The following is a 12,706-nucleotide window of genomic DNA, read 5'->3' as shown; positions in this document are numbered from 1 at the left end:
TATTTCAATTTTATTTTATTTTATTTTTTAAAGATTTATTTATTTATTTTAAGAGAGAAAGAGTGTGTGAGCAAGTGGAGAGAGGGGCAGAGGGAGAGAATCCTCAAGCAGACTCCTGGCTGAGTGTGGAGCCCCGACGTGGAGCTCCATCTCACCACCCATGAGATCATGACCTGAGCCAAAATCAAGAGTTGGATGCTCAACCAACTGAGCCACCCAGGTGCTCTTATTTTATTTATTTATTTGTTAAAGATTTATTTATCATTTTAGAGAGAGAGGGGTAGAGTGAGAGTAGGAGGGGGAGGGGCAGAGAGAGGGAGAGAGACAATCTTTTTTTTTCTTCAAGGTTTTATTTTTACAAGAGAGAGAGAGAGAGAGAGAAAGAGAGAGTATAAGCAAGGGGAGTGGCAGGCAGAGGGAGAGGGAGAATCAGACTCCCCGCTGAGCAGGGAGCCTGAGTTAGGGCTTGATCCCACGATCCTGAAATCATGACCTGAGCCAAATCCAAGAGTCAGATGCTTAACTAAGTGAGCCACCCAAGCACCCCTATTTTATTTTATTTTTATTTTATTTTATTTTAAGATTTTATTTATTTATTTATTTGAGAGAGAGAATGAGATAGAGAGAGAGAGCATGAGAGGGGGGAGGTCAAAAGGAGAAGCAGACTCCCTGCTGAGCAGGGAGCCCGATGCGGGGCTCGATCCTGGGACTCCAGGATCATGACCTGAGCCAAAGACAGTTGCTTAACCAACTGAGCCACCCAGGCGCCCCTATTTTATTTTATTTTTAAAGATTTTATTTTTTTATTTTTTTTATTTTTTTAAAGATTTTATTTATTTATTTGAGACAGAATGAGAGAGAGAGAGAGAGAGAGCACATGAGAGAGGGGAGGGTCAGAGGGAGAAGCAGACTCCCCGCCGAGCAGGGAGCCCGATGCGGGACTCGATCCCGGGACTCCAGGATCATGACCTGAGCCGAAGGCAGTCGCCTAACCGACTGAGCCACCCAGGCGCCCTTAAAGATTTTATTTTTAAGTAATCTCTATACCCAAGATGGGGCTCGAACTCACAACCCTGAGATCGAGTCACACGTTCTTCCAACTGAGCCAGCCAGGGGCTCCTATTTCAGTTTTAAAGGTAGTTATATAGATATGGTACAAACTTCAAACGAGACAAAAGGATACAGAGTGAAAAGTATGTCTACCCTCCATACCCAACCTCCTAGTCCTCCAGTTCTTTCTCACAATCAATAACCATGACCAATTTCTTGTGTATCTTTCCAATGATTTTTTTATACCTATATTAGCACACACTTGGAATCCAAAGTTTTTACCACAACCAATAATGTCCCCCAGGATCTGGCCTCTAGGGCCACCTTATCAACCTCATCCCCTACCAACCTCATCTCCTACTCTTCCTTATTCATTTGGCTCCAGCCATAATAATCTTTTTGCTCTTCCTTGGAAACACCAAACATTCTCCCATATTGGGACCTTTGCCCTGTTCTCTCTGCCTGACATGCTCTTTTCTGAGATATTTACATGGATCACTCTCTCCTTTCATTCACATTTCTGATCAAATTCAGTGAGGTTCTGCTTGACCATCCCATCTAAAATAATACCTTGCTCTATTACTTTTTATTCTTGTCCTGCTTAGTCTTTACCAATACCTGACATTAGATTATGTATATTTATTTGCCTGTTATCTCCTTTCACTGGACTATAAATTCCATGGGGGTAGGAACTTTTATTCTCTACTGTATTGTCAGCATCTAGATCTGAGCCTGGATCATGGTAAATGCTCAGCAAATACATTTCTTTAATGAATGACTGAGTTTCAATGTGGAGCCTCTAAGGGAAAGCAGGGGAATCCTGAAGGGTAGAGGCAGTGTGGAGAAAGATGAAACATAAAGAGAGAGAGGGAGCTTTGGGAAAACAATGGAGATTATTGGGGCACAAGTTGATGACAAGCCTTGGCAGTGGAGAGAAGCTGAGCAGCCCTGGGGAGTTGAGACCAAAGAGCCAAGGGAGGAGCACTGTGAAGGGCCTTATGGAACCTGAAATCTCCATGGGTTCCAAGAAAGATAAACTTGTTTATACCCTTAGCCTGTCCCCAGAAAGTTCCTTCTACTTTCTGTCTTAACTGAAGCCTGGCCTTCCTCTTTGAATATTATTTCTATGATTTTCCCTGTAGCCTTCCTTCTCTGGGATGGTGCTTGTCATTATTCTATACCCTGTGTGCATTAAGACTGGCAGTTAAAGACTTCAACTGCTTGCTCTCCAATACCACCTTCAATCCATTACCCCTCTACCTGCTGCTCCTTCACGGCTCATGCTATATGTTCATGCTACTTCCAAACTCATGGACACCCTATTAGACTTTGGCATCAGACATAGAATATGCTTCTTTATTCCAAATCCAGCCACCATCAGAGGCAACATAAATGTCTATATAGATGACTCTCCTAAAATGTGGGCCCTCAGTTCGTTGAAAGCCTGCCTCTACCCCAGGGATTTTTACCTCTCCTTTACTTTAGCCACTTTCTTTTTTTTTTTTAGATTTTTTTTTTTTTAATTTATTTATTTGACAGAGAGCGACACAGCGAGAGAGGGAACACAAGCATGGGGAGTGGGAGAGGGAGAAGCAGGCTTCCCATGGAGCAGGGAGCCCGATGCGGGGCTCGATCCCAGGACCCTGGGATCATGACCTGAGCCGAAGGCAGATGCCTAACGACTGAGCCACCCAGGCGCCCCTACTTTAGCCACTTTCTTAACAGCTTCTTCCTCTCTTTAAATCCTTCACCATACAGATTTCCTGGCCTATCACTCGAACCTTTTTCTTGACAATATCATCACTTTCTTTGTGCTGATGACATCCATTCCATGACCTGGAAAAACCATAATCCTTTATTAAATACAACTATCAGCTCTCTCCTCTGCTAATCCCAGGCTGGCAAATGATTTTGAAGAAAAAAAGAGGTAGATTGGTGCTATTAAAAGTTTTGCTCTTAAATGTATAGAATATTCATGGAAACACAGGTCATAGAAACAATAACAACAAAAAGGAAACAAATGTCTGTCAACTCTACCTTATGACAGAACAGCTATTAAAAGGACATGAACTGGATCTATACAGAGCAACATATATAGAATAAAAAAACAACTGTTGGGTGAAAAAAAGGAAGAAGCAAAATAAAACATAAGATTGTTGTCACACACAAAAAAGAATGTTGTTAATTAAGTAAAAAAAAAAAAAAAGAGAAAAGAAGGAAAGAAAGAAAGAAAGAAAGAAAACCCACACCAACCAGAGTGATATATTTTCTGAGGGAGTATGTATATATATGTGAAAACATTACAAAATATCTAGAAGGAAGTTCAATTTTAGAGAGGGTAGAAGGAGTTGCGATGTAAGGTGCTGGTAAAAGAACTTTAGCTTTATCTGTAACATGCTAAGTTTTATTTATTTATTTTTAAGATTTTATTTGTTTATTTGACAGAAAGAGACACAGCGAGAGAGGGAACACAAGCAGGGGGAGTGGGAGAGAGGGAAGCAGGCTTCCCGAGGAGCAGGGAGCCCGATGCGGGGCTCGATCCCAGGACCCTGGGATCATGACCTGAGCCGAAGGCAGATGCTTAACTGACTGAACCACCCAGGCGCCCCACATAATAAGTTTTAGAAGAGAATGTGATCATATATCACCTTTTAATTTAAAATTAATTAATACATTAAAATTTAAAAAAATGAAGAGTTACCAACTTCAACTAGATCCTCCATGTTTCAACTGGTTCCCTTTTTCTTTTGTTCTCTATGACACTTTAAATTTTCTCCACTCTTCTATAGTCTCATGCCATCTGCATTCCTCTGAATAAAAAATCTCTCCACCCTAGTTCACAGAGAAAATAGAAATCATCAGAAAGGAAATTAAATATTAATATTTTTATTCTCTTGTGCTCAACATCTTAGCTCATCATCTCTTGTGTGAATCCCTCTTATCTCTTTTTAATATGTGATGCAACTTGTCCTAAGGTACATGTAGGAGCACTACACCATTGTTTTTCAATATTACATATGTAAGCTATGGATTTGAAAGCAGAAAGCATCTTCACTTTGGCTTATAAAATCCTTTATATGGAAGATTGATGAGGTAAGTCTTTATATTCTGTATAAAAACAAAACTAAATTCATATATGAAAATCGTTAGTGTTTGGATACTATTAGCCTGCTAACTGGTCTTCCATCTTCATATTTTACCTTCTATGATCCATTCTGTGTATAGTAGTTAACATCAGCTTTTTAAAAAAATTTTATTTTATTATGTTAATCACCATACATCATTAGTTGTTGTTTTTTTTTTTTAAGATTTTTTTTGACACAGAGAGAGAGAGAGAGACAGTGAGAGAGGGAACACAAGCAGGGGGAGTGGGAGAGGGAGAAGCAGGCTTCCTGCAGAGCAGGGAGCCCGATGCGGTGCTTGATCCCAGGACCCTGGGATAATGACCTGAGCCAAAGGCAGACGCTTAACGACTGAGCCACCCAGGCACCTCATCAACATCAGCTTCTTAAACATGAGCCAGATAGCCCTCCCCTGCTTAATATCCTCTAATGGCTTCCAGCTATACTTAGAATAAAATACAGACTTCATCTAGTAGTTCTTGCATAATTTAGCTTCTGCCAATCTTAATTATTCTTTAAATTAATTCAATTAATTAATTCAGATTAATTAATTCTGAATTAATTAATTCAGATGCCACACTGGTTTTCTTTGGATTCTTTTTATTTTTTTTAAATTGAAGTATAGTCGACATACGCTGTTATATTGGTTTCAGGTGTACAACATTGTGATTCGACAACTCTATACATTACTCAGTGCTTACCATAAGTGTAGTCACCATCTGTCACCACACAAAGTTATTGCAATATTATTGATTAAATCCCTATGATGTACTTTTCATCTCTGTGACTTATTTCATAACTGGGAGTTTGTACCTCTTAATTCCCTTCACCAATTTATCCATTCTCCCACCCCCCTCCCCTCTGGCAACCACCAGTTTTCTGTATTTATGAGACTGTTTCTGCTTTTTTGTTTATTTGTTTTGTTTTTAGATTCCACATATGAGTGAAATCATATGGTATTTCTTTTCTCTGTCAGACTTATTTCACTTAACATGATACTCCCTAGCTCAATCCATGTTGTCAAAAATGGCAAGATCTCATTCTTTTTTATGGCTGAGTAACATTTCGTTGTGTATATATACACCACATCTTCTTTATCCATTCATCTATGGATAGACACTTAAGTTGCTTCCATATGTTGGCTATCGTAAATAATGTTGCAATAAACATAGGGGTACACGTATCTTTTTGAATTAGTGTTTTTGTTTTTGGGGTGTAAATACCCAATTCTTCTCTAACTACCCTAAATAAACTCTTATTCTTTCCCATTTCAGGACTCTTGCCCTCAAATCTCCTTTCCCTTTCTCACCCCCCGATACTTGCTGATAAAAATAGCATGTTCAGAGTCACTTCCCATGGCTAGCTCCTATTCATCCTTTGGGTCTCAACTTACATGCCACCTCCTCAGAGAGGCCTTACCTGGCCATATTATCTAAAGTGTAGTTTCCCATGTTATTCTCAAGTTTAGCTCTTTGTTGTTTCCTTCAAAGGACTTACCATATTTTTTTCGTAATTTTTAATTATTTTATTTTTTCATTGGTTTACTAGACTTTTGCATGCCTCTCCCACCAGTCTAGGAGCTCCACAAAGCCATTATCCACACCTGCCTTGTGACCAGCACGTAGTGAACATTCACCGGGTCTTTGCTGACTGAATGAAAAGAAGTCCTTGAACATCCTGTCGCTCCGCTCTCAGTCAACCCCCGGGAGCGTCCACCCACACCTTTTCTCCTCTATGGCTCTTGGGATACAATGGAAGAGATGCTCTAGCCAAGGCCATTCTCTCCCACCTCCTTAAGAAACTCCTTGCAGGGCGCCTGGGTGGCTCAGATGGTTGGGTGTCTGCCTTCGGCTCAGGTCATGATCCCAGGGTCCTGGGATCGAGTCCCGCATCGGGCTCCCTGCTCCTTGGGAGCCTGCTTCTCCCTCTGCCTCTCTGTCTCTGTCTCTCATGAATAAATAAATAAAATTAAAAAAAAAAAAAAGTTAAAAAAAAAAAAAACTCCTTGCATCCTTGATTCTTCTGTCAATACTCAAAGATGTTCCCATGAAACAACCAACCTGCCAGAAACCCCAAAAGTTCCCTTCAGGCCTCAGGTCAGCCCTTGCCGGCCCTCTTCCCCTGGCTTTCAGGACTCAGCTGAACACTCTCCTGTGTTCCTCTACAACTCCTTCTCAGGTTCTTTTTTTTAGGGAGCCCTTAAATGTTGGGATCCCCCAAAGTCCTTTTTTTTTTTCAACCCCCCAGTGACAAGGGGGAGGGTTTCTCGTGAGGGTAGAGTCTGGAAGAGTTCTGACAATGGGGCGCTGAGGAGTGAGGCTGGGTGAAGCGGGGTGGATAAGGAGAGAGCTATGAAAAGCCCGAGGCCACTGGTCAAGGAGGACAGGTGCTGCCGAGAGGACCTGAGCGTCTGTGACGTGTCGCGGGGTGGAAGGCTGGAGAGAACGGGAGGCGCGCGCCGGGACCAGGCAGCCTTGCGCTCCGCAGAAAAAAGCGCGCGCTCGTGAGCGCGGTGGCCTCTGTACGCCTGCGCCGCCGTTGCCGGGCACCCGCCGGCGAAAGCACAACGTAGGGAAGGGGTGGGGGCCGCGGGGACTCCGGAAGGCCACCCTTTACCCGGAAATGGTTGTAGAGGAACATGGCGTTGCTGGTGCGAGTCCTTGTGAGTGAAGGAGTAAATTGCTGCGGTCGCCCGCTGGGCCCCAGGGTTGGACTCGGAGAGGGCAGGGCGGGAGAAACTGGAGGAAAGTGCAGGAGGGGAGCTTGTGCGGCAGCGAGGCTACGCGACCGCCTCTCTTGCGGGGAAACTGAGGCAGCGTCCTACTTCCCCCTACCGTTTGGCTGTGGCTTCCCCCGCTTTGGAGGAGGGAGAGGGCGACATCGGACCTAAATTTGGCGAAGTTTGCTTTTTCTTAGTCACCTCATGCGACCTCTTTCCCGCAGGGAGAGGCAGCACGTGGGGGCACTGATTGGAGTGTCGGGAGACCTGGGTTCTAGTTTCTCTTCTGTCACTGATGCCCAGTGTGACCTTGGACGAGTCACTTTCGGGCCTTTTCCCGGTAGGAAAAACGAGGTTAATCTGCAGTCGCTTTGGTTTCTGAGGTTCTCTGGGTTTGTTTCCGAGATCGGTGAGACGATTCGTAACTGTACAGTTAAGTGGAATACTATTATAGGTTGTTAGGTTGAAAGCTGCACAAAAACCGGGCTCAGATCTGTCGTTTTGACTTTGCCTAGCACAGTGTATGGCACATCAGAGGTGTTCAAGAAATATTTATTGAAGGAATTAATGAAGTAAGGAAGGAAGGATTACTAGACTGCTTAAGGGAAACTGCTGCACTTGAGATTCAGTCCTTATCCTTCTCCATACTCTGACATCTGAGAATTCAAGGAGAAAGTGAGCAGAAAAAGGTTAGGAAGATACAGAGCTTAGTTACTAATCATTGAGGGATGGAAGGGTTTATAATTTTAGCGAGTCTTTCAAAAATTGGGTCAAGGACATTGTTTTTCAGAGCAGACACTTTCCATTCCTGCCTCTGGCTATCTTGTGAGTTGTTATTTACACTTAACGTTTCTGATCTTTTTATATATGGTTTACAAGGACTGCTGTTTTACCTCTTGTATTTCTTGTCAGCCTAGCAAAGGCTGCTCAGTAAGTGTTTGAAGAATAATAGCTCATTTAACTTACAGAAAGATTCATTTGGTGAAGTAATTGTTGATGCCAGGGCAGAAGTTGATTCAGATTTGAGAACTGCTGTTGGAAATGGCAACTAGGATGTCCTTATTTAGTTTTTAAGGTGGGTATGTCAGGAAAAAGGTAAAAAGTTTATTGGGCTGTACATCCGAAATGAACATCTTGATTTGTCTTGGAAGTTAGTGGCTGTCCCAGATATATTAAATATTCTTGCCCCCTGAGTGTGTGGACTGTTGCAGGTTTATTCTTGGGTGGTAGCGTCCATTGAAACCACTTAACTGCCCTCTGTTAGTCAGATTTTTTTTCTGTTTATTCCTTTCTGTTCATCTTTTTAGATAAAAACCAAGTTTAGATAAGGAAAGTCACTTTTACTTTTTTAGGTTTTAAAATCACTTTCACTTTATACTGTGATTGTTTAAAGGCCTCTTATAAGATACAATCTCCCTTAGGACTAGTTGAAAGTGGCAGTAAACATGAAAGCAGCAGATATTTATTGAATACCTATTCTGAAGAGGCATTTGCATTAGGTACTGAGGAATTCACAAATACAGGCAATCTACCTGTCTAGGAGTCTGAAGAGCCTTGGTTGAAAGTTTGGCTCCATTACTTATTGTGAATGTGGCCTTGAGCAAGTCATCTAATTTCTCTGAGCCTCAGATTTTCTTAACAGTAAGTTTGATAGGATTGATCAGAAAATCAGTTGATACAGGTGACATTTAAGTGCTTTTCTTCCCTTCCTTTTAGTTTAGCAACTGTTTTGAGAGTTTACTACATTCTAGGAGCTATCCTAGGGACTGAGGATGAAAAACATACACCTTTCTCTCAAGTTTATAATCTAATAGGAGAGACAGAAAAGAGAACTACTAATACAATACTTGAAATGCTGTGATAGAAGTCTGTACCAGGTGCTACAGGAGCAGAGTAGAGACACATCTAGCCCAGCTTGAGGATAAGCATCCATCAGGGACAGATGCCTGAACTAAATGAGAGCACTAGAGAATGGGAGAGAGCATAGAAGAGAAGCATTAGCTTATGCTACTAATGCCAGACAACCAAGAACTGTATGTGAATCTTTGGCTTGACTCAGGGACACTTATGGGGAAATGGCAGGAGAGGAGTCAGGGCCTTGTGTTTCATGGTTAGGATTAGAGGTTTATCCTGAGGCAGAGGAGAGCCTTTGAAATATTTTAAGCAAGGGAAGATTTATTTTTAATAGCGTTTTTTCCAAATTTTAAAAATTTATTTATTTATTTATTTATTTATTTATTTATTTTCCAAATAATTTTCAATTTGAAAACAACCCGATCTTCATTTTCAAGTTGTTCTTATGCCTATAATATAAACCACTAAGGTACTTCTATAGAGTGAGACCCTGAGTCTTTCAAATGGACTAAGGGAGGAGGTGCATCATGGGTAAGTTGCAAATGCACACTGAGGAGGTTTGAATGGTGTGCAACCTCCTGTGAACTGATAGCAGCCCAGTGTCCAGGCTGGTTTCCTGTGGTCCCCCGTTTGCGCCTGGCCCTGGAGACTGGGTTCTAGGACAAGGTTATTCACTCCCTGACCTTTTGTGACTTGTGCTGCAGATAAGTAGTCTGTGATAGTCATGTGTATATATTGCTTGGCATCATCTGTCATGCTGTAGATGGCATTTATGTCAAAGCTTCTGTTTTTAGGGCAAAAAAGTTTGTTTTTAAAGGTTTTTTGATACATTTATTTTTTTATTTAAAATTTTAAAGTTAAAGAATAATTGACATACAATAAGTTGTACTTACTTAATTATACAATTTAGTAACTGTTAACATAGATACACACTTGAAAACTATCACCACAATAAAAATAATGAACATGTTTCTCACTCCCCAACATTTCTTTGTGTTCTTTTGCAGTCCTTTTCTCCTATTGTTCTCCCCCTGCAACCACCACTGATCAGGGGAACACTTTAGTTTCTTTTCTCATTTTTTATTTTATTTTTTAAAATTTTATTTATTTATTTTTTAAAGCTGTGGTCTTTTTAATTTAATTTTATTATTATTATTTTTTAAAGATTTTATTTATTTATTTGACAGAGAAAGACACAGCGAGAGAGGGAACACAAACGGGGAGTGGGAGAGGGAGAAGCAGACTCCCTGCCGAGCAGGGAGCCTGATGCGGGACTCGATCCAGGGACTCCAGGATCATGACCTGAGCCGAAGGCAGTCGCTTAACCAACTGAGCCACCCAGGCGCCCTAATTTTATTTTTTTTAAAGTAAGCTCTACACCCAGTGTGGGTCTTGAACTCATGACCCTGAGATCAGGAGTTGAATGCTCTACCAACTGAGCCAGCCAGGTGCCTCTCTTCTCTCATTTTTAAATTGAAATTTAAAAATTTTATTTTGAAAGTATAAAAAAGTTTAAAAAAAAAAAAGAAACATCATTGTAAACTCTCATACTCACTATTAGATTTTTGCTTTAATAGATCCCTGTAGCAGTTGTGGATGGATCAGTCAGAGGGCTGAGATTCAAGTCCTGGAGGCCAGTCAGAAGCTACTCAAGTAATCCTGGAAGAAGTGAGGAAGGCCTGTACTAAGAGGGAAAAGTGTGGTTAAAGAGGAAGGGATGATTTCAGCAGGTATTGAGGAAACCATCTACAGGGCTTGGTGAAAGGTTAGATATTGAGGGTGAGGGAGAGGGATGTCTTAACAGTGAGTCCCTGGTCTGCCTTGGATGACTGAGTTAATATAGCAGTGTCCTTCACTGAGGACTCATATTCAGCTGAGAAGAAGGTGGTGTTTTGTTGTTATTTTTTTTTTTTTAGTAGCTAGAGAGTTGGTGTCAGGAGAGAGTAAGGAAGCTGAGATAAAGGTTGTAGTTGAAATAAGACGTTGATATTTCCTGGGCAAGAATATAGATAGCTAACATTTTTAGGGCATTTATCAGGGTGCCCTGGGTGGCTCAGTGGGTTAAATGCCGGACTCTCGATTTCAGGGAATTCTATGTTTAATTCTTTGAGCATTTGCCATTTTATTTTCCACAGTGGCTGCAGTGTTTACATTCCCACCAAGAAAGCATAAGGGCTCCAGTCCAGTTTCTCCACATCTTTGCTAATGCTTGTTATTTTTCCTTCCTTCCTTCCTTCCTTCTTTCCTTCCTTTCTTCCTTCCTTCCATAGTGACCATCTTTTTTTTTAGAATGTTATCAAATTATATATTTATGCATTGTGTGCCCATCAGCATAGATTTACAATTATTCTTTATGCAGTTGCCTTTTAAATTAAAAATAAAAATGTAAATAAAAAATAATTATTAACAAAAAATATATTCATGTTTTATTTTTTATTTATCTAAGTAGTTACCTTTATCAGTGTACTTTATTTCGTCATGTGGATTTGAGTTACTGTAGTGTCAGAGGTCTCATTTCAGCCTGATGTTTTCCCTTTAATATTTGCTGTAGAGCAGGTCCACTGTTGACAGATTTTCTTAGTTTTTGTTTATTTAGAAAGTCTTAATTTTTCATCTCACTGCCTTCTGTCTTCCATGGTTTCTGAGAAGAAATCAGCTGTTAATGTTATCAATGATCTCTTATACATGTTGAATAGCTTTTCCTGCTTTTAAGATTGTATGTCTTTGTCTTTCAACAGCTTGATTATGATATGTCCATTTATAGATCTCTCTGAATTTATGCTACTTGAGTTAGTTGAGCTTCTTGGATTTCTAGATTGATGTTTTTCATCAAATTTGGGATGTTTTCTGCCAGTATTTCTTCAAATATTTTTCTGTCCCTCTATTTCTCTCTTGTTTTTCCGAGACTCCCATTATATGTTGGTACATTGGATGGTATACCATAGTTCTCTGAGGCTCTGTGAATTTTTTTTTTCATTCTTTTTTCTTTCTGTTCCTTAGTATGGATAATCTCAGTTGGCCTGTTCTCATGGTCACTGATTTTCTCTTCTTCAGATCTACTGTTTAACCCCTCTAGTGAAATGTTTATTTATTCTTTTCAACAGAAGAATTTCTATTATTTATTTATTTATTTTATTTACTTGTCAGAGTGAGAAAGAGAGAAAGAGAGAATGCACAAGCAGGGGGACTGGCAGGCAGAGGGAGGGGGAGAAGCAGGCTCCCCGCTGAGCAGAGAGCCTGACATAGGGCTTGATCCTGGGACCCTGGGATCATGACCTGAGACGAAGGCAGTTGCTTAACTGACTGAGCCACCCAGGCGCCCCAAGAATTTCTGTGTTTTAAAAAAATAATCTCTCTGTTGATATTCTCTATTTGGTGAGATAGCATTCTTATACTCTGCTGTGGTTCCTTAGACATGGTTTCCTTTAGATTTTAAACATTTAAAATAGCAGGCTCAAAGTCTTTGTCTAGTTTGTCTAACATCTGAGCTTCCTCAGGGACAGTTTATTTTCTTTCTTCAGGGACAGTTTCTGTCAATTTTTTCCCCTTTGTGTATGGACCATGCTTTTTTGTTTCTTTACATGCTTCATACTTTTTTTTTGGTTAAAAATTGGACATTTTATGGGGCACCTGGGTGGGTCAGTTGTTAAACGTCCGCCTTTGGCTTAGAGTCCTGGTATTGAGCCCCGCATTGGGCTCCTGCTCCACAGGAGGCCTGCTTCTCCCTCTCCCACTCCCCCTGCTTGTGTTCCCTCTCTCACTGTGTCTCTCTCTGTCAAATGGATAAAATCTTTTTTTTTTTTTTGCGAGAGAGAGAATGAGAGAGCACGAGAGGGAGGAGGGTCAGAGGGAGAAGCAGACTCCCTGCTGAGCAGGGAGCCTGATGCGGGACTCGATCCCGGGACTCCAGGATCATGACCTGAGCCGAAGGCAGTCGCTTAACCAACTGAGCCACCCAGGC

The 12,706-nt window shown here is 41.1% G+C and overlaps 1 protein-coding gene across 4 annotated transcripts in view; it reads left to right on the top strand.

Annotated features, from left to right (window-relative positions):
- Positions 1-6,752: 6,752 nt before the first annotated feature.
- LOC118011419 (ubiquinol-cytochrome-c reductase complex assembly factor 1) overlaps positions 6,753-12,706 on the top strand; it is a 95,539-nt gene continuing 89,585 nt past the window's right edge. The window contains exon 1 of one of the 4 annotated variants that reach the window (XM_035006188.1): positions 6,753-6,834. In XM_035006188.1, the coding sequence (XP_034862079.1) occupies positions 6,811-6,834 (24 nt within the window). In that variant the 5' untranslated portion in view covers positions 6,753-6,810. Of the gene's footprint in view, positions 6,835-6,893; positions 7,232-12,706 lie in introns of those variants that run through there. The other 3 variants (XM_035006186.1, XM_035006189.1, XM_035006187.1) reach the window with 3 other exon arrangements.

This window comes from Mirounga leonina, unplaced genomic scaffold, assembly GCF_011800145.1.
Source record: "Mirounga leonina isolate KUSES-001 unplaced genomic scaffold, KU_Mleo_1.0 Mir_150, whole genome shotgun sequence".
In the NCBI taxonomy this organism is placed as follows: domain Eukaryota; kingdom Metazoa; phylum Chordata; class Mammalia; order Carnivora; family Phocidae; genus Mirounga; species Mirounga leonina.
The sequence above is the reverse complement of the archived record's forward strand: the minus strand, read 5'-3'. Positions and strand labels throughout refer to the sequence as shown.